The sequence below is a fragment of the Gobio gobio genome (assembly GCF_949357685.1).
Source record: "Gobio gobio genome assembly, chromosome: 2".
Taxonomy (NCBI): Eukaryota; Metazoa; Chordata; class Actinopteri; order Cypriniformes; family Gobionidae; genus Gobio; species Gobio gobio.
In genome coordinates this window covers 43,785,940-43,808,460 of record NC_137098.1, presented here as the reverse complement: position 1 = coordinate 43,808,460, position 22,521 = coordinate 43,785,940, and the positions used below count along the sequence as shown (strand labels likewise).

General features: G+C 37.6%; 1 protein-coding gene across 1 annotated transcript in view; it reads right to left on the bottom strand.

The window, feature by feature from the left end:
- mmp2 (matrix metallopeptidase 2) overlaps window positions 1-4,867 on the bottom strand; it is a 34,875-nt gene extending 30,008 nt beyond the window's left edge. The window contains exons 1-5 of the mRNA XM_079810671.1: window positions 4,213-4,867; window positions 3,499-3,725; window positions 1,141-1,289; window positions 314-442; window positions 50-223 (exon numbers count right to left, since the gene is read on the bottom strand). Coding sequence (XP_079666797.1) covers window positions 50-223; window positions 314-442; window positions 1,141-1,289; window positions 3,499-3,725; window positions 4,213-4,365 — 832 coding nt within the window. The 5' untranslated portion in view covers window positions 4,366-4,867. The remainder of the gene's footprint in view (window positions 1-49; window positions 224-313; window positions 443-1,140; window positions 1,290-3,498; window positions 3,726-4,212) is intronic.
- Window positions 4,868-22,521: the final 17,654 nt, after the last annotated feature.

The following is a 22,521-nucleotide window of genomic DNA, read 5'->3' as shown; positions in this document are numbered from 1 at the left end:
CAGTCTCAAATGTTACTGTACTGTAAAACTGAGCACAAAAGGTACTCACGCTCATGAGGACAGAAGCCGTATTTTCCATCTTCATCAAAGTTGTATGTGGTAGAGCACCAAAGGAACCCATCATCTCGACCCTGAGAGGTACAGCTGGTGTACTCTTTACCCATGAACAAGAATGGAAACTTACAAAACTCCCCCTCAGCATTTCCGTACTTCACCTTTACCACTACATCAAGAGGGGGAGAGAGAGAAAAGAGCTCATTATACTTATGACATTTGATAAAAGTATTGAATTTGTTCCATTCAATTGAGATACCTTGTCCTTCTCCTAAGGTCCATAGCTCATCATCATCAAAGTGAGAATCTCCTCCAACGCCAGGTCCAGGGGCAAAGGCATGAGCCAGCAGACCATCCTTCCCATCAAATGGGTAACCATCACCATGTTCTACAGAACATACAACATATTTAAAAGGTTAGTTAACCCCCTCCCACCAAAAAAAACAAAACACTAAATTAAATCTGTTCATCATATACAATGAGTGTCTCTTCAGAGAATTTGGCCATTCATATGGATTAGTTTCACTATCTCTATGAACGTTTTGAAGCAACAAAGTGGTAGTTGCGTAACTGTCAATGGAGGGACAGACATTCTGTTTCGAAGATGAACGAAAGCCTTACAGGTCTGAAACAACATGAGGGTGAGTAAATGATGACAAAATGTCCACTTTGGGTGAACTAACCCTTTAACTCAAATATCTGTTTAAATCCAATGCAGTTAGTGTTTTGGGTTGATAATTGCAGTTTTAATAGTGGTCTCAAGAAGTTTAATTTTCATCCACAATGTGTAATTTACAGCCTGCTCAGAAAACATTTACATTGTGACAATTTTCATATTTCTTTTTTGTAATAAATTTCCCTGTGCAGTCATGACAGCATTTAAAAAAGTCCACAATGTAAATCAATCTCTGGTCTAAGAAACTTTACACTAAATATTTTCCAGAGGGACTGTGGTTAGTATGTGACTTAGCATTTAAAACATTTAAGAACTTTCAATCCTGGGTGATTAAGGAAAAAAAAAATGAAAATGAAACTGAGGTTTGTACATTCACACCACAGTACTGTAACAGAAACTTTCTGGAATACCATTTCGGCCAAAGTTAATCATGATGTCAGCTTCTCCATCCATGATCCTTGTGAAGTTCAGAGGTGTGACATCACTCCAGACTTTAAATGCACGATAGAAAGCATCATCAATTGTTTCTTCATCCAGATCCGGGGTGTGCCCCAAGATCCTGTGGAAGAAGAAAAAAATATTGTCTTCATTTTTTTAACTATACTCCCAATTGATTATTCCATATCCTTTGGAAATACAGATATATGTATTAATCTATATGTATTCATCATTGTCCATTTATGCAATATTTTAATATCTCCAAGTAATTAATTTACAGAACTAGTTATAATATTATTATTATAGTAGGTACTGCATTCGCAATTTGTCCTCAGAGTGGCTAAATAATGCATCAGTTTAGGATTATAAGACCAGATAAAAACCAGATCAAAGAAACTGGCATGTCCACAATGGCATTGTCAAGCTCAAGTAAGTATTATATGCGAAAACCTTTGTATGTACAGAGATTAATGTTTCCTACCCCCATTATAAAATAGACAAAAATTATCTGCCACCAACTCTTTCTTCATCACAAAGAGACATGAGGATGCCGAGGGTCCAACCATTAAGGCCAGCTCAATCCAATAATCATCAAGCTATTATGAATCCCTCACACACAGCAAAAGGAGGACAGCCAGTTACACTGATAACCCGCTGGTTTGCAGCATGGCCTGGTTTCTTTCTCTTAAGGAGGGAGCTCCGCTTCAAAACAAAACCAGGACTTTCAAATCCAAACCTGTACTGGCATTACAAGGCTTGAAATGGCCCCTACTGAAAAATGGAGCAAGTGCAAAATACTAAAAATGCTACCTTCTAAAAATCAGTAAGAGAGTTTTCAAAGATCTCCAATAGTCCCAGAACAGCATGGGGCGAAACACTGTTATGCTGACCAACCTGGAAGACACCGGTACTAACAGACAGAAAGCCATTTATGTTGTACAATGACAACAAGGAACCTTCCACGCAGCCTTTATCAAAAAAATAGATAAAAATTAAATGAACAAGAACACAAGATTGAATGATCAACAGAATTATTGCCATAGTTTGGCAGCCCAGGTTGTATTTATAAAGGAAAGAATTTCATGAAACAATTCATTTTCTTTGGAGGTACTCACTTATCAAAGCAACCAGCAAACGCTAACTGTGTTCATGGCGTATCTCAAACATATTTAGTACTAAAGCTATGCTATTTTCTAGTGCCAAACCACAGCACAATCTACAAGGACACTACACCAACTGGCAAAATAGTGCAGCTACGGACCAGAGTAGAGTAAGAGTCAGAGTAGGCCTTATTTAACATGAATGAAAAAGAAAGCTGTGAGGGATAGAAGTAAAATCTGCTGATATGGTTTCCCCCCCAGAAATTCTAGTGGACGAGAAAAAACCCTCTGGAAAACTTGAGATGTGAAGGTTAGACATGAACTTAATACAGCACAACATGTTGAACACTGACATACTGAAGTTTTGAAACTGAAAACCAACTGTGATGGAATCAGAGTTTGTTACTCTTTCACAAGTAGGTTGTAAGTTGTAACACTTCACATAATGTATGCAACAGCACGCCATTTAGCAATGATGTAATGTTTGTGATGCAATTTATATTACAATTATTATTGACATTAATTATGCCGCTTAATATTAATTATTGTCTATATTAAGCCTAGCCCCTACATATATTTCTCTAAGATGGTGATTAAGGCTCAAAATATTAAATCTAAATATCTGTTAAATTAGCTAAGCTGATGCTGGTAGAAATCTGAGCTATTTCTTCCATAAATCTGCATACGGGGCCAGCACACTTTTTTTATTGGTAAAACAGCATAGTTGTGGTCATGACTCATCAAACAAAAACACTGTCAGGACATGTAGGCCAGCAAATATCCTCAAGATCCAAATTAAGTCCTTCCTTTTGTTACAATGGACTATTAACCTCTTGTATTATGTCTGATTACTAGCCAATACGATAGCAAGTATTCAAGCAAAGGCAAAACTTTTCTTGCATTTCCTGTAGTCAGCACAACTTTATAACCAAATAAATTTAGATTTGTTGTTCCACTTCCAACATAGCCACAAAGGTCCCGCTGGGAACATTCTCGAAAGATATGTTGATTTTTCTCTCTGTATTTTTGCCTGGCTTACTGACACACACAAAAATTTCCCAACTGTACAAAAATGGTTTATTTAAAAAAAATATTTTTAGCACTCTCACGGTGATAAAATATCATGTTTTTTTTTTTAATTGAATAACTGGTCTTGAAAGAAGTGTGAAATATGTTTAAAAGGGTTAGAGTGACTGAGCATTCGCTCAGCACTGTCTGAAGTAAACACACCTGTAAGTAACATTTTTCTGTCCCCACTTGGGCTTCCTGTGAAAGAAATTGTAATTGGCCACATCAGGAACTCCACATCGTGGTTTCTTCATGATCTCTACTGTCTTCTGATCAATATCCCCTGTCTCTGGTAAAGCAAAAAATTTCTGCATCTTCTTCAGTGTGTCCTTCAACACCATCAGATTACACCTGTCTTTTGGGCAGCCATAGAACTTATTTAAGTAGTGCTGTGAAAAAGATGAAGGATACAAGGATACAAGAGAGAGAGAGAGAGAGAGAGAGAGAGAGAGAGAGAGAGAGAGAGAGAGAGAGAGAGAGAGAGAGAGAGAGAGAGAGAGAGAGAGAGAGAGCTTAACTTAACTGACACTGTTTACCACATTCCACATTTTCCAACTAGTACCATATCAACATCATATGTTGTTGTTTTAAATTTTACTCCAACAACAGTAAAAAGGCAAAAAGTTAAATACTGCACAAATAGGCCTACTTCACATAATACAATTTAAGTTAACATTAGATAAGTTCTTAGGGACCCTAAACATAAAAAATACAAACAAAAATATATTTCAAATGTAATTGAAAAATGTCTTAAGTGTTTATTATGTTAAGGAAAATAATTGTCATAGGCCTATACGAAACCAATAATAAACTTCAGTCACTGCTAACGAAATTCTAACTGCTTTAATTCTTGCAATGAAATGAAAGTACACTCACCAGGGCCACTTCTTTGTCTGTGTGAGTAGTATCATCGCCTGGGAACTTTATGATGGGTGAGGGCGCAGCAAAAGTTTGCAGGGAAGCAAAAAAATGCACGAGGAAAACTTTAAGGACAAAATGCCTACAGCTGAAAAACTTAAAGCACGTCATTTTGGTCCGGTTCCTTGATGTCCTTGTGTTGAAAATAAGGCGGCGAACAGGCCTTTACGACGTGTTCTCCAAGCTCCAAGTTTCTCCGACTGCACTGCAAATTTTCTTTCTTTTCCTCAGCGACACATCCTGCTTTCGTGGTCTGTGGAATAGGTTCTGCTTGCACACGCACTTTTCTGATGCTGGGGCTTGAGCAGGGACTGCGCAGCCTCCAGATCCAAGAATTTGGGAGAGCAGTGAAATAGGAGACGCCAGCGGGAACGAGCGAGCAGAGAGACTTGTGTGCGCGTGCCATGGAAACTCACAGAGAAGCTTGAAGTTGAAGATTTAAGTTTGAGCTAAAGTTAAGTTTAAACACTTTAACTTGGTTATTAAACCTGAAGTACACTGTTCACATGTTGCACGGGTTAATAATTAACCCTTGGTTATTCTCAGGAGCCTACATGTAGGCCTAAACTTACCGTTCTTATCTGGTCATGACATTGAACGATGGGCACGCGAGCTGTTTAATGACAAAGAGTTAATATTTTATTTAAATAGTAATAAACTATTTAATATTAATAATAACCTGTAATTATAAAATGTATTGGTGCAAAGGGGTTCATACCGAAAGTGATTTATGACGGCCCATCATTCATTTCTGTAAAGCCGCCTTGGGACACGACTGTCGGAATTCGCCCCCTAGTGGCAGTCGTAATGAACTTTCATTATGAGCTTGCGCGGCAGTGTAAAAAACCACTTTTTTTTTTTTTTTTTTAAAGGTTTTTAAATATGTCAGTGTCTCTGATAAAGTTAATCAAAACGTATTAGGCTAATTCTTACACCAATCTGATTGGAACACATTGCAACACATCCCATCCGGTCGGGTCGGCGTCAGGTCGCATGGTAGGCTAGCTCGATCAAGGTAAAAACATTTGAATGCAAAACTCCACATTCGCAGATGGTCGGCACCCCAAGCAGCCCTTCGTCGTGGATGTGACAAAACTGTTCAATGCTAAATGAGCAAGTGACGACGACCAATGGGAATACAAAAAGTGATTTACCGTGTACAGTAACCAAATAAATAATGGGTCTAACGCCTTCCAGTCAACGCGTTTTTTGTTTCCTTTCTGTTAGATACTAAAACTAAACAGCGCGTAAAAGTGATTGTACAAAGCAGAATGAAGTTTAATGAGGTAAGATTTTTTTTTGTTTATGGGTGTCTGTTGCTCAACAACTGGGCATTGCATCAAAGCGTTTGTTTGAGAGACCATGCTCTGGCCTAAGCATGGGCTTAAAGGGTTATTTCACCCAAAAATTAAAATTCTGTCAATACTTACTCGTTCCAAAGCCGTAAGACTTTCTTTCATCTTCAGAACACGAATGAACACGATTTTTTTAATGAAGTCTGAGAGCTTTCTGTTCCTCCATTGACAGCCTACGCAACTACTCGAGGGAAATGGCCTGTGGGAAGAAACTGTTCCTATGCCTAGATGTTCCTGTGGCCAGTGATCGGAGTCGCCGTCCTGATGGTAACAGTTCAAACAGGAGGTGTCCAGGGTGAGTGGAGTCTGATGATTTTACCTGCTTCCTTCCTTACTCTGGAAGAGTACAGGTAAAGACATAAAGTAATCATGTGACTCCAGTGGGTTAACCTCAATTTTTTAAAGCAATGCCAGTGCTTTGTTTGCCTCCTTAATATTATATTCTTCGTTAACATAATTTTCAACACACTCATATGTATTTTTAGTAGGCCTATGATTGTTCTGCATTACCCCATCATTTTAATTAGTCAAATAAATTGATCTGAGTAGTAATTCAGCACTTGTTTCATTAGAATAAAATAAAATGTGAATTTAAGTGATCCAACTTAACCGTAACCCAGCTCACGTTCAGGGAACTTTTTGAGGACTTTTCAAACCCTTCCCACAGAACAAAACAGTCAACAGGCATGGTTGATGTTTATCTATAACCGCGACAATTTAAAGGCATAGTTCACCCAAAAATTAAAATTCTGTCATCATTTACTCACCCTCAAATTGTTCCAAACCTGTATAACTAAGCAGGTAGAGCAACTATTGACTACCATAGTAGGGAAAAAATACTATGGTAGTCAATAGTTGCTCTATCTGCTTAGTTACAAACATTCTTCAAAATATCATATTTTGTGTTCAGGAGAACAAAGAAACTCATACAGGTTTGGAACAACTTGAGGGTGAGTAAATTATGACAGAATTTTCATTTTTGGGTGAACCATCCCTTTAATTCAAAGTTGTTCGTTTGCCCGGCCCATTTCACCACGGACAGTTTTTCTAACCTGGCTGGGACAATATCAAACAGGCTTCACTCATCGTCTGATACTGGAGAAGCGGCAATTCAAACTATATTCCCGCTAGCAGTAAGTAGTGATTTTATCCACTTATTGACTGCTTAAACAATTTCTTATTAAATTGAAAGTTTCTTAGTGAGACAACATTAACGATAACATCCCCCGTGTTGTCTAGATCCAACGCAAGATGCTAGTACAGTAGGAAACTCCAAATAGCATACATAACAGTATGTCAAATGACAAAGGTTAATATTATTTCCTGCCAGTTTTGTCATATAAATCTACAAAATACAACCGTAGATGCATATGGCAATCCCTTCTGTCTGATAGAATGATAATTTAGCCTATATTTCATCAACAACACAACTCAGGAGCTAACTACGTTAGTTTAGATGCAGCTCATTCTTCTTTCAGACGAATAAAATCTGAGGTATATTACAAAAGTCCAGGCTAATCCAAGCATCAGAACTGGATTCATAGTTGCTCTGCTTTTGAAGTCCATAAAAAGCACATCTGCCCATTAAATAACGTGCTCCATGCGGCTCTGGGGTGTTAATAAAGGCCTTCTGAAGCGAATCGATACGTTTGTGTAAGAAAAATATCCATATTTAAGACTTTATTGAGTAAAGTTTCGGCAGACCGCCTTCCCTGTTCAATTTATGGAAAAATTGATGTAAGTTCCCCTGCCGATCAAAAGACTAACGCGACCAGGTCCGCTCGTCATGACGTCACGTACGCATCTTGAGTTTCACTGTCAACATTCAACACTTTTCCAAGGAAATCCATTGGCTGGAACTCTACTTGATAAAGTTTTAAATATGGTTATTTTTCTTACACAAACGCGTCGATTCGCTTCAGAAGGCCTTTACTAACACCCCGGAGCCACGTGGAGCACGCTATTTGACGGACAGATGCACTTTTTATGGACTTCAAAAACAGAGCAACTATGAATCCAATTCTAATGCTTGGATTAGCCTGGACTTTTGTAATATACCCCAGATTTTATTCGTCTGAAAGAAGAATGTCATATACTCCTAGGATGACTTGAGGGTGAGTAAATTATGGGCTAATTTTCATTTTTGGGTGAACTATCCCTTTAAGACACAGTCTTAACATAATGGCTATGCTTATGCAACTGGCCCTAGGGCTAAGCTACCTGTGGGTTAAAACATTCAGCGAAAAGATTGCTTCAAGGACATCCTGCATTATTAGACTCTTACCCCCGGTTTCACAGACAAGTCTTAAGCTAGTCTCAGACTAAAATGCATGTTTGAGCTGTTTTAATTAAAAGCAACTTCCACTGACATATCTTAAATTAATTCAGTGCCATTGTTTTGTCTCAAGATGCACATAAGTGATGTTTTTTTCTAAGGTATGTTTATAAAAGCTACTTAAATGCCCTAATTGAACTAAGGCCTAATCCTGGTTTAAGCCCTGTCTGTGAAACCAGGCGTTAGTGTGTGTTACACAGCACTTTAGAGCTTCCGCAAGAACCAATGAGGTTTGTTCTTGCACATCAAGCAAGTACATTTGAACTTCTGTTTATGTTCGCTGATCAATGTTTATATGTGAATAAAAGCCTAAATTAAATCTGTTCATCATAAATCTGGACTAAACTGTTAAATTAATATGGATTAGTTTTACGATCTCTTTACAAACTCTTTGAAGCGTTAAAATGGTAGTTGCGTCAATGCGTAGCTGTCAATGGAGGGACCGAAATCTCTGATTTCATTAAAATCTTAATTTGTGTTCTGAAGATGAACGAAAGTCTTACGGGTTTTTTTAAGACATGAGAGTGAATAAATTATGACAGAATAACATTTTTTGGGTGAACTAATCCTTATGTCAACTTCTGTTTTCATGTTCTGATTGGCACAGAGGACCCTAGGGTAAGATGTGTCAGCGGTTGTGGTAACCTTAATCTACCACACATTGCATAATATTTCTAATAAAACCATGCATTTACAAAGGTCCCTATACTAAGGTTGCCTGTTTTTAATTATTAATGTTCATTCATATTTTAATTGTGCAACTTATCAACAAAATATTAATTTTTTAGAAGTTGTATTTTAATGTCCACTTTTCTTGTCACTTTTCTTGCCTAGGGGTCAAATTAAGTAATAAAGTGACACAACGAATGTACCCTGCTCTCCCCTATGTTACATATGCAAGTTTTTGTATATCAATTTTTTTTCTTTAAGTAAACTGAAACTTTAATGTTGTCTTGTGTACTTCAATGTCATGATTTTGACAGTCTTGACAAAGTCTAATGGCTCAAAGGAAAGGAAAGGTCTTCCCTCTAGTGGTGTAGTTGTGAAAATACATGATGAAATTAAAAGTTTCACAACACTTTTCTAAAATGGCCTACATTTTGCAAACTCATTTTTAAAGAATTTATTTATTCGTAAGAATAATGATAAAAGATTGTCCATCTCATCTGTTTTTTTTATCCCCTCTTCTGTACTAAACCAATTTAGGACTATATCTCTCACAGTTGACAGTCTTCATGAAAAACTTCCTCTCTTGTTTCCCAAAGATGTGGTGGACACTGCCATTTCAGTGCTATTTAATTAACCTAGCACACTGTAAAAAATCAAGAACTGTTGTAATTGACTCATTTGTAATGAATATGTTTTTTGAAATATTATTCTTTTTTAGCTCAACTATGGGCAGAATGTTCTAAATTATCAGGATATTCATTCCTATTTCTCATTCAGTTAATCCAAATCGATTTGCGCTTTTTTTCTTTCTTTCTATAAGTCTCTTTCCACGCTGGTTAGCAGCTCATAACTTGGTACCAGGCCCATTTGTTTCTATCTAGCCCACAGTCCTGATGTAGCTAATTGTACTTGTGTTGCTTGGCCAAGGCTGTTGTATAATTTACTATTGCAGGCTTATGCTCTCTCAATTGCTACTGACACAGAGTCTGACAATCTTTTTTTTTCTCTGTGACCTTTAAGTCTGTGTAAGAGCTGTTATTTTGAGCTGTTTGTTGCAAGTTTTTGTGCAGCAGCTTTTATACATTTACAGTCTGTCTGACACTGCAGTGCACTACTTTGGACAACATTCATAGTTAGTAAGAAACGTTCAAGTGCAATTTATGGATGACCACAAAATGAGTAAATAATGGTAATCTTGCGATATATTAACATTGGTTTCAATATTTCCAAATAGAGTTGAGAGGGATTTGTTTTCCACATGAAGCTCATACAAATAGTTAAATTAAAAATGTGCCAGCTTATATTAGAATTATCTCTTTGTAGATATTTTGTATTGATATTGTGATTATGATGAGACCGATAAGAAATCCGCTGTAAATACAGCAGATTAAAATATACATTAGCATCTATCTGCGGCTTTGGAAATAAATAGTGAGTGTGCCCTCTGGTGGTAGACATAAGCCTTCACATGCTTTGATGTGTCCTCAGTGGGGTTTATTGAGCTTCAGCAGGCCTGCAGTTCGCCCCTGGATTTCCTCTAACTCCTCTTGACGTCTCTCTTTTCCTCCAGTGGAGGGATTAAAGTCGACAGTGTATTGATTTGGGCTCTTTATAGGAGAAAGCAGGAAGACTTAGCATTAAAATCGAACAGGCTGAACGCTCTCAAAAAGGATTTCTACCGCATATCTCACCTGTCAATTCTCCTTGCACTGAGAGGAGTTGATTTTTTTTTTTTGCAAATAGAAAGAGAGAGCATTGTTCATTTGGCTGCGATGTACGAGTGTTCATCTCATTTCATGCTCAGGACCGTAAACGGAAAGAAAAGCATTTTTTCCACTTGTCTACGTTTCTCTCTGTCTGTCTGGCTGTGCCTAAACGTTTGGCCTGTATTATCGAATAGAGGTGTCCTGTTCTCTCAGGGCTTTGAATGCATCTGTGCTTATGAATGCACAACAGGCATAGGGAGACTGAGATGATAAACTTTGATTTGTATGCAAATTGTTTCTTTTGTTCTGCATTTGTTGGCTGCCAGAGATCTTTATACTTATAGCTTGTTCTCTCCTTTTCTGTGTCTCTCTCGCTGATGCTCTCCAACCCCCCCCAAACAGGCTTTCTCCACCAGAATGCAAATGCACAACTGATTCATCCGCTGGTTGTGGTTGATAAAACATTTAATCAACATCCCTGGCAGAGTTTAAAACTAAATAGGCTACATTCGTAAGATGACTCTGTAGGAGTCGGAAAATCCTTTGACAAAGTGAAAACATCATATTTCACTCTGTCTGGCAGTTCTCTCTAGTTAGTTCCTCTGGGCCAGTCAGCGTGTCTGTTCCTGGGCCATCTCGCTCTCTCTTCCTCTCACATTCTCCATGTTGTCACTAGTGCAAGGGGAATGCAACATGAGGCTGGTGACTGTCCTCTTCCCCTCTTTCGCTCACATCCAGCTGGCCCTTGCTTCTCCTCTTGAACCACCAGTGTGATTCTTGACTCCAGAAGTCCCAGCTGGTTGAATCAGGCCAGTCACCAGGCCCAGTTGATGTTTGGGTACTGCAGGGTGTTGGGGATTCATTTGGGTCATGTCAGAAGATCTGTCAACACATCAGTCCATTTGGAACATGTTCTGACCATGTTCATATGTGCCACTGAGCTGTGACCTGTCCCTGCTACATTGGACACTTGTGGTCCTGTTCCAATTTGGATGCAACAGTGTACAAGTGCTCACAACAGAGTGAATTCATTTTTTCGATGAAGGGCAAGTGTACAAGTCTGACCTACAAAGTGAATTTCAGGGCTGTTCACTCACAAATCATGTCGATTTGTGCACTAGGAAGGAGTAGAATACTTCCTCACTTCAATTATTATTTTTAGTGAAAAATGCCATTTTTACACTACAAAGGTGCATTTGAAGCTGCATATATACCGCAATGTGGTACATGAACACACAGTTTCAGGCGGCCTGAAGCAGTAGCACTCAACGTTTTTGATGGCAAGGCCCCCCATTATTCAAAGACCGCTTTGAATACCTTTCTAGTCATTTGTGATTAACTAGATAAGGATTTTTCCAAATATACTTTTTACACACAATTTCTAGTGTTTAATGTTCTTTTGGAATTTAAAAGGGTTTCTGTTATGTCATTGGTCTTTGTGCTATAGTTATATTAACACGTACATGTGTGCTATTGTTAGCTATAACTGCAAGTTAATATTGGTACGTTTATTTGTTTTAGGGCATTTACATGACAATAATGTACTAAAAATGGAAACGTTTCTCTTTTGTGTTTTTTTTGGCGTACAGACAACAACGTTGTCAAAATGATCCCCGTTCACACGGATCCAAAACCTCTGGAATATGCTGCCAGGCCAGTAGACGATGTCTCTTTTTAAAGAAATACTAGTACGGGCCTATAGACCAGTGTTTCTGAAACGTTTTCTGCCATTCCCCACTTTGGAGGTAGGGAAGGGTTCCGAGCCCCACCTGTCCCCAATCGGCCCAACAAAATGGTAATAAACTAGGCTTCAAGTTTAACTGTTAAAATGTATTTTATTTACACGTTTTAACCCTTTCATGCGTACGTTTAAAATATTCTAGCTGACCCTGCAGAGTGAGTTTATTTAAGGCTACCTTTATTTTAAAACGTTTCCCCTTATTGTTTCCATAGCGACTTTTCATGCTTGTCACGTGACTCACCGCAGCCAAAATAGTACTGTATGACAGATGTATTGCTATTATTTAGTTTGTCCTTTTTTATTCAAAATATTGACAAACTTGCTTATCATATTATCAACTATTTGATATTCCGATTCTCAAATATGTGTAAGTGAGTGTGTTTTGCCATTTAAAAACCTTTATCAATTATCATGATTTTATCTTGATCTATAACGTGAGATGGGCGGCGCCACGTTTGTTTAGCGCCGCAGTTCAGAAAGTCCTGTCAGTCGGATTTACAACACATAAATTCATCAGTTTCTCCCGAAATACATGCAAGTAAGAGGCCAGTGAACTGGGAGAAGAATAGAGTAAACTTTATAGTTACTTACACTGTGTATCTGATATGAATAAAACACGTCTGTAAATTATATTTTAATGGATTGTTATTGCTGCATCCATAGACACCAGTGTGTATTTTACAAACTCTAGATGTCTTGTTTTACTAGTACGTACTTATTATGTGTATTTAAATGTTTGAAAACACTGCATGATATATGGCAAGCGCTGAGCGCGCCTGTCTCTGACTCAGTGCCAGTCAAAGTGCGAAAACACAGTTTGAATCAGGCACTTATGTCCCGTCACTGAACATTCTAAATCCCATAAGTGGTACCGTAATCTCAGGGGCACAGAGATAAAAATCCCATATATGTGGGGCTGCTCAAAAGGTTAATAGAGATGGGCACAAAATGACCAAATTTTCTCCCGTTTTTCGTGCCCCACTTGTCATGTCTCTATTCCCCACCAAACTGAACATGTAATACACAGGCATCACCATTTTTTCAACTTTGTGTTTTTGAAGTTTACACAGAGATGATAACTTTATCCTTTTCAAAAACTTGCACTTTGAAAGGCAAGGCAAGGCAAGGCAAGTTTATTTGTATAACACATTTCATACACAGTGGCAATTCAAAGTGCTTTACACAGAAATTAAGTTAAAATAGTCATAAGTGAATAAAATAAAAATATATATAGTATAACAGTTATAATAGGAATTAAAAGGAAATAAAAATAAAGATGAAATCCCCTATCTGTTCAGGCCCCCAAAAACACCATTGTCATGTAAATGAGCCAAAAAGCATAAAAAGTTTTACGATTTTAGTTGAAAACAGTGTAGTGTAAATGACTCCTAAATATGGTGAAGTTTCAGCTACACAAAGTACATTAATATTTATACAAGTATAGGCCTATGTAATTTAAGCAATATTCTTTTTTTAGTGAATTCACATGAAACAAGTTAACATGTACTCATATTAGTTTCTAAACTTAAATGGCTTAGGCAGTCAGTTTCCTCAATTGAAATGATCCCAACTTGTTGGGTTTTACAGCGTACCCGATAAAATATTGTAGAGCTTGTCATAACTAGAAAAATGTGTTTATATATTTTCATGGGCATTTTATATATCCATGGTGTTTTAGATTTTATTTAATTTTCCAAGTCTAGAAATAACTCTTTTAAAATTATACCAGGTTTTCCAAAAATATGGGAATCCTTTAAGAAGAGGGGGGGTGGATTAAAGGGCCCTAGGTTTGACCCCCCCCAGTTGAGAACCTCGGTATGAAACTCTCAGTATTTTATCTGCTCAGATTTTATGTGGCATTTCTGTCTTTATACAGAATTTGGAACCAACAAAGAGAGCCACCTCAGAGCAGCATAACTTGTCTGTTTGAAAGATGCTTTTCATTAAGAAAATTTGTTGCCTAAAAAGGACTCTTTTCTGAATTAATATAAACAGCAATGGCTTGTTTTGTTACATACCTTTGTCAAGCTTATTTCGTGAAGTACTTGCCGCTACATTTACATGACACATATTATAGCGCAGTGATGGAACTACTATGAATTATTGATCATAAACCCATTATCTCTAGCATAATTTATTCATGAGCGCATTAACAAGACTCAAACGCATCGGAATGATTGTTTCTCTATTGTTGTTGCTATTTTACTCTCAAAAGCAAATTCTGAAAGGATGATGATGATTCCATGGGCTTTTGTTTGATTGGCGTTTTGTTCATGAAAATGGCCCAGAACAGCATTTGTTGTACTATTTTGATTTACCGCTTTTTTCCACGATCTTGTAAACACTGATGGAATAACGCGTTCCATAATGAAGAAGTGGGCGCGCAGAGTGTCTCCCGTGGCGTCTCTCCATCTCAATAATAGGTCAACAGCTGTATTTAAAAAATTAATCACATTTCTTGGCAGTCGCAAAGGTTAGCCCGCCGCGTTTGGAGATGCAACCGGAGCTCTCTGATCGGCAGAAACTCTCTGTGGAGATGAGCGGACTCTGAGATGCCTTTGATGAGACGAGCATGTAAATGATTTGTGTCTTTTATAGGACACTCGTGTGCGTATTCTCCACCGGCGTGAGCGCGCTCGGCGGGCGCGTGTGGAAACAAGTTCGATTGATTGCTTTGCGTTTGCAGTGAATGCATTTGCTCGGAACACACAACGTGCCCACATACATATCCATCACCAGGCAATCAGACCGGAACTGACATTTAGATTAGTAGGCAACACTTCATCTAAACATATTCAAACTAGATGTGTGTTGTGCTGTGAATGGGTTTACCATCCCAAATCACCTATGCCTTTAAAAAAAACTGTTTACCATTTACCAGTTTGAAATATTTATGTTTTCACAAGCTTCATACAAATGGCAAATTAAGAGAGATAGTGTGTGAACATTCAGGTAAAATATTCATGGGTACCTTGAATTGCTTTTAGTTACTTTAAATATTCACATATTATTGCTTTCCCCCCAATCAAGGTTGACAGAGTGACTCCTGTTCATATTAATTTATCATATCATATATAAAGATTAAATGTGTGAAGCAAAAACTATTATGTTGTAGATAACCGTTTTGAGAAAGGCGATAAAATGTGTCCCCAAAGTTTACGTTAAAATAGCTACAAATATGACCATTTCCATTTTGAAATGAATCTTAACGTGTTTAACACAAATGTACAATTTGTTTTGATTTTCCCTTTAGATGAAAAAGAAAATCAAAAAAGTTCAGTAGTGACAATTCAATAAATGGAACTGGAAATGTATTTAGGCCCAATAGTAAAGCGCATACTATTGACCATTTATAATAAATATTTGATATTATTTTTCTTCCCGACTATGTTGACCCGTATTGAGCTTACTTATATATTAATACTCAGTAAACAAAATAATTCCTTGACACCCAAACTTTTATACTTACATTTTTTTAGTATATTTGTATGGGTTTGTATCCTATTACGAGTCAGTGAAAGATAATCATTTGAGATTGAGCTGTGTTAGAAGCTCTGTGTGTAACCAGGGATGGATGTGCTCCAGCGCTCAGAAATCTTTCTCCAAGCGTGAATTAAAGGTGTGTATCTCTCAGCAGGGACTCTGTGCTTGTACTTGGCTATGACTACATTAATGTCTACCTGACATTAATACCTACCTGCCGTTAAAGTATTCACACATGAACTGTCTTTACTGTGTATGTTTATGTGTGATACTAGATTAGAATTTGTCTCTCACACAGATTAAAATGTCCTATTTTTGCTTAGTCCTGCTGTCCTTGATTGAGTGCTGTTGTAATTTGTTCAGGTAAGCACAGTTAATCAGCTTTGGCTGTGTGCTTTTAGTAAGAGCTGGATTTCATTTGATATGATTTGTATCTGTCACACAGATGGCCTTACACCAAAGAGCATATTTTCATAAATGTGTACACATATGGATTTGACTGCATATGGATTTAAATGCATTTATTCATTTGTTTATTAATTTTTTACATTTTTTACCTAAATCAGTAACTAACTATTAAATCCTCAGGAAATGATAGGATTAAACATAAAATTGCATATTCATACTGTCACTTATGTACCATTACAGTGTTTTCAGAATACTCTGCTTGTAAGTTGCTTAAAAAGAATTATGACGTTGCGCATAACTCACTCACAATGGGAAAGAGCCAAGCAGTAGAGACTGAAGTACAAATTTGACCTCATACATTACACACAAACAGACATGGTAACTGTTATCACCTTAAACAAAGCAAAATGTGAAAATTATAACACAATTCATTTTATATATTTGAGTTCTAACAGTTGATTTTTGCGCCATGTGTGTTTTTCTTCGTCACATTTGATCTGTAACATGTTGGCCAAAGTCAAAAGTCATTGATCGAGAGTGCTGCCCCCTAGTGATAATCTAAATACATATTTTCGTTTCTGTTTCCTGGAAGTTAGGCAGATTATCTAAGTTCTTGTTCCATATCCAGCCAAAAGGCTGTAGTTTGGGGGCTTTTATGTTACAGAACAGAGTAAGTCACGCTAGTGGTTTTCTCATGAATGTGTGGATTGAAAACAGCAACGTGGCGTCTGTTGCTGCATAAAACTAGCACCTCTGTTGTGATGTGTGCATGTGTTTAGGGAATTAGGATGTTGATTATACGGGTGCAGACGTCTTGCCTCCCCTCATTCCTGTTGCCTGTGATCTAAATGGCCTCCTCTCTTTTTGTAAGCACTACCTGGCACGCCATCTCTCTCCTTTCCTCTCCCTCTCTCTCTCTTGATTTCTCTGTCTCTCTCACTTACTCATACCCCTCTCTACCCTCTCCTTCTCTTTTCAGGATATTGAGAAGGACCTTTTTCAGGAAATAGAGGCCCATGGGGTGTTGGGGCGGTAGAGAGAGACAAAGCAAGACTAGAGGATCACCTTTCAGAATGTAGGTAAAACAGATGCACTTTTAACTTTTTTGGACCGCAGGTACCAAAGACTTTTGGGTGAAAGAGTGCTGATGGAGTGGCTTTGTAATGAGTGTAATGAGAGGTATTTTACTGTGACTTTGGTGTTTATATGAAATCTGAAAGATCAGTGCCCCTTGAGAACCGTCCTTAAATATAAATTATAATTTATATGAGATGATCAGTGATTGCTTAAGGCAGGTTTTTTTCAAACTGGTGCCGCAAGGGTGTGCTAGGAGGCCTGGTCCAAGAAATTTGGGTCAAAACAAAACACGATTCGGCTATGTCTAATAACCCTTTGACAAGTACGATTACAGCGAACATTCAAATCTGCATTGGTGCCGCAGAGCCAGAGAGAGCAGTTGTCATGTACAGGTATAAAACAGCTTCACATATAAAAGTTTATAGTTCGGCTGTAAACACTGGCTGATGTTTATGGTAGTGATCATAATAGAGGAAATCACATTAAAATAAAGTGACACTTCAAATAAAGATCTTATCAATTACATCATTAGCCCAGTAGGTGGTCGCGTGACTGTTAAAACCACGTATGGCTATTGAATCATTCATTCAAGAGATTCGTTCAAAAATCCCATCCCATCGTCAGTTTTTGGATGCAGTAACGGTCAAGATGATCTTCTGAAGTTCAAACTGAGCATTGGAATGGGGAAGAAAGGTAATTTAAGTGACTTTGAGTGTGGCATCGTTGTTGGTGCCAGACAGGCTGGTCTGAGTATTTCAGAAACTGCTGATCTACTGGGATTTTCATGCACAACCGTCTCAAGGGTTTACAGAGAATGGTCCGAAAAAGGAAAATATCCAATGAGTGGCAGTTCTGTGGGTGAAAAATGCCTTGCCAGAGGTCAGAGGAGAATGGCTAGACTGGTTCAAAGCAACAATAACTCAAATAAACCACCTGGTTCAATGTTTCAGGCTAGAGCTGCACGATTCTGGTTAAATTGACAATGTTTTTTCAAACAGATTCTCCCAAGATTCTGAACATACAACTACACAAAATAACATGTAATTTACTAGAGGTTCTGACAAAATGTTAATAGACCTCAGTATTTATATCCAAACTATAAACTTTTTACTTCGGTGCAGAGGTGGGTAGTAACAAATTACATTTACTTGAGTACATTTCTTGTGAAAAACTTTACTTCGTTACATTCGGTGGCGTTCCTCCGCTACTGTCAAATATAATTAATAAAAAAATTATATTTTTTAAAATGAGCTATTATGACTTGTTCGCAAGTCTCGCGAAACGTTGGAGAGGCTGCTTCGCGAGAGGTGGCTACGCATCACCCGCTTATAATTAGCGCGTGTTTAGTTGGAAGATGATGGCCGAAGCAGAGGAAGATGTGTGTGAATTACGAGAGATCACCCGAGGCCTCAAGTTCAGTCTATCTTTTCACTCCAAGATGTCAAAAAGAATAGTTTCATAATGCGATGCATGCTGTGTGCACCAAAACGAACTGACATCTCAGCATACAAGAATTCCAGGCTCCAACCTGAAAAAAAAACATGTAGCGGTAAGTGTCACAATGATGCCTATATTTGAACACCTATTAATGGTAATTTGGTAACTATGGGCACTTTTCCCTTATTGTAATACTATTTTCACACACTGTCTGAGTGTTTTCCTCATATGCGCTCTTGTGCAAGCAATGACAAAACGTTTGAATCCTCCAAACAACACACGTCCACGAACAAATATTCACATCTGCACATTTACATATCCTTTTTTTCACAAAACGAAATAAATTGAATAGCCTAATGTGACGTCTTGCATTTATGCACAAATCCGGACAGACACCTGTCTGAAGTGTAGAAAATACATACAAATAAAAACGGGATTGTATTTTATTCATACCTTAAGAATGCATATACTTATAAAATTATAAGAACAAGTATGTTTTAAAAAGAGCTCTGGTTAGCCCTTGGAGAGGTCAACCTCTCGGTGTGTGAAAGCTCTCCAAGTAGTTTGAAATTCAGGGTTTTCACTTCTTATCAATCAGATCGAAAGTAACTAGTAACTAACTACTTGAGTAGTTTTTTTTCATCGAATACTTTCTTACTCAAGTAACTATTACTATTGTTACTTTTACTTGAATAAATATTTCCGTAAGTACTTGTACTTTTACTTGAGTACAGATGTTGGCTACTCTACCCACCTCTGCTTCTGTGATAATAAGAATATTTGGAATACAGAACAGACTGTGAAGCTGTTTCACATACTTATACTGTAGGCTATAGGCCAATAGAGCACCTTTGGGATGTGGTGGAACAGGAGATTCGCACCATGGATGTACAGCAGACAAATCTGCAGCAACTGGGTGATGCTATCATGACAATATGGACAAAATCTCTGAGGAATGTTTCCAGTACCTTGTTGAGTCTATACCATTAAGTCTTAAGGCAGTTCTGAAGGCAAAATTGGGTCCAACCCGGTACCAGTAAGGTGTACCTAATAAAGTGTCTGGTGAGTGTAATATCACTCTAAATATTTCACACTACATATTTGTGGGTCAAAATACATGACAGTATGTATGTACTGTAGCTGCCTTTATATTTCCTATATAGGTTCCTCGCTTGGGGATCATCATATTTTGGGGTCCTTGGCTTCAAAAAGTTTAAAAACGCCCACCATAAGCAATTTCGTGTTATTTGCTACTAATACTATAGATGCTCTATTGAAAAAGTACTTCAATAAATTACAGTTCTCAGTGATTCTCCACTGATAAGACAGTGTAAGCAATGCCACTAGATCAGTGTCACTGCTGCATCTGATATCAGTAAAGTAAAAGGAGACCGGTACTTCAACTGTAATCTTCCGTTAGAAGGAGAATAAAGACCCAGATTGAAAAAGACCCCCGCTATGGGCTGTGTAGGGTGTCTTCAGCATTAAAGGTGTGTGTGTGTTTCTGTGCTGAATAAATAAATGTTGTGTTCTGAGCTGTCAGATGTTTGTGTGGCAGCTGCACAAAGATCTGACAGCCTATGAATCAAAAGCAGCCCTGCACCAGCAGCCATTAATATGCAAACAGAGAAGACGGCTTAAGTTTAATTTATATAATATTCCCCAAAGAATCATTATTATTCTAGGGATCTTGCCAGCAACATTTGGCCTATAAAGAAATTAACTTTGTCTCCTTGTTAAGTACACCAATGCATCAAGCTATAATCTCTGCAATAGATGAATCATATTTCATATTATACAAGACGAATGTATTCATATTTCATGTTTTTCTAATTTTTCCTGTCTGACCATCTGTATGTATTAAGTCTCAGTAAGATTAATCTCTTGATCCTATTGGAGTAGGAGGCAGGTGTTTTTCCTAATACATCTATGAGTAAATAAGGCCTAGTATCAGGACCTAATCCCCTGCATTATTTTTTATCTCATTCCAATGTCACAATTTCTATTGTGTGTGCATGTGTATGTGAACGGTGGGGGTAGCATATGCCCAGACATTTCCTAAGAGCAGCATGTGAATATCAGTGGTGTATGAAATTGCTTGGAATGTCTCCGGATCATAGTGCTAAATCATTTAAAAGCTCCTTCCCCTTGAAATGGTATCCATCTTGACAGGAAAGTGTGCATACATGTATGTGTGCATGTGTAAGAAATGTGGGAACTGGAGGTGTGTTTAAAGAGAGAATGCAAGGGTCAATGCAATTGTGACCTCTATCTATAGCTGCATTACCAGCTCCTTTGTGATTTGGCAAATCAGCTTCTCATTCATAACATAAAGTGATCGAGCATCAGCATCAGTCAAATCTGTTAAAGTCTGGTCTCTTGTTTGGTGTCTTGTGTGTATACTAATATAGTATGTTTTCTCATTGCAACGCGCAGCTCTCACACATCTCTTCGGAGGCACTTGAGGCATACTGATTGGGATGGCCATTTGCAATATGAAAATGAATTCCTGAGCCCTCCAGTTGCCTTCATCTGGGTCTGATCTCGGGTCAGCCCCCACAAGGCTCTCGCACACTGGGTAATTCATCCTCCGTATTATCTCAATAATGATAAATTCGTAGCCTTATGAGTAGAGATGTATCCGCTGATGGAGCTTTGGCTGTTATTTAGGAAGGGTTTTGGATCACTTTTGCCCTCTAATCCTACGGATAATGAGGGTCTGTCACCATCACAGAATTGTATTGTAATTGTTAAGTGCAATTTACGGTATGCAAGAAATATAACTGATTATGCTGTGGTCTGTTTAGGGAGGCCATAATCAAATTTGGAGCAAATTTGTCTGATGGGTTAAAGCTCTCTCTCTCTCTCTCTCTCTCTCTCTCTCTCTCTCTCTCTCTCTCTCTCTCTCTCTCTCTCTCTCTCTCTCTCTCTCTCTCTCTCTCTCTCTCTCTCACACACACACACACACACACACACACACACACACACACACACACACACACCCACATACATAATAAATACATATATATGGGGTCATTCCATGTAAAATCAACCTTATTTCAGATTTTTTTTTTAATACATTTTTTTTTTGAAGAAAGACAAACGTATAGTAATGAAAGCCAAAATATAATGTCATGAATGTATATTGACTGAGTAATCCACTATTTTGTTTTCACATGAGATTTGGAGCCAAATTACAGGGGGGTAAAATGACTTTAGAAAGAGGGCAGCATCCTTATTTTATTTTTTACACACAGATTGATAGGTCTATTAGTTAAATCTGTTTACTTTAACAATCTTTGTTGCATTATATTCCAACGGTGACACCGGGAAAAGGCACATTTTTGTGTTTACAGGCATGTGTTTTAAGTTTGCATGCCTGTAACAGTATTAAAGATATCTTAATATCCTTTTAGATTTTGGTTTTTAATAAACATTTATTTTGGTATCTTTATTTTAAAGTCCCTATATGGTTCAATCCCAGTGATATGGAGATCTTAATGCGTTTCAGTGGTCAAAAACCAAAAACCAAAAATACTTTTTTCTTTTAAAGAGGAATATCTGAACAACAAATGATGTTGAAAGTAGAAATAGAACCCATTTTTTTCTATCAACAAAATCGCTTGGAACATACTTGTCTGATTGTCATAAATATTGTTTTTCCAAAGTTTCCATTCCTGTCACTCAAAAAACATAAAAAATATCTCAATATGATTTTAGATTCTGGTTCTTAACAAACTATTATTTTGAAAGCTTAATTTTCAAGGCCCTATGTGGTTCAAACCCATTGATATGGGGATCTCGGTGCGGCTCTGAAAATGGGTAAAGTTCAACAAATTGAACAATGATCAAAACTAAATGGTTCACTTGCAAACAGCTGATACGCATTGTATTTAAAGGGGAATGTCTGCATAATAAATAAGACTAGAATAAACTAGAAATTTATCTTGCTTCCCTCTATCAAAACAATTGCATACAACACACCTCTCTGGGTGCTCTTTTTTTTTTTTTTTCGCCAAGAAAAAAAAAAGATACATTTTTAGCCAGGGACCTCTG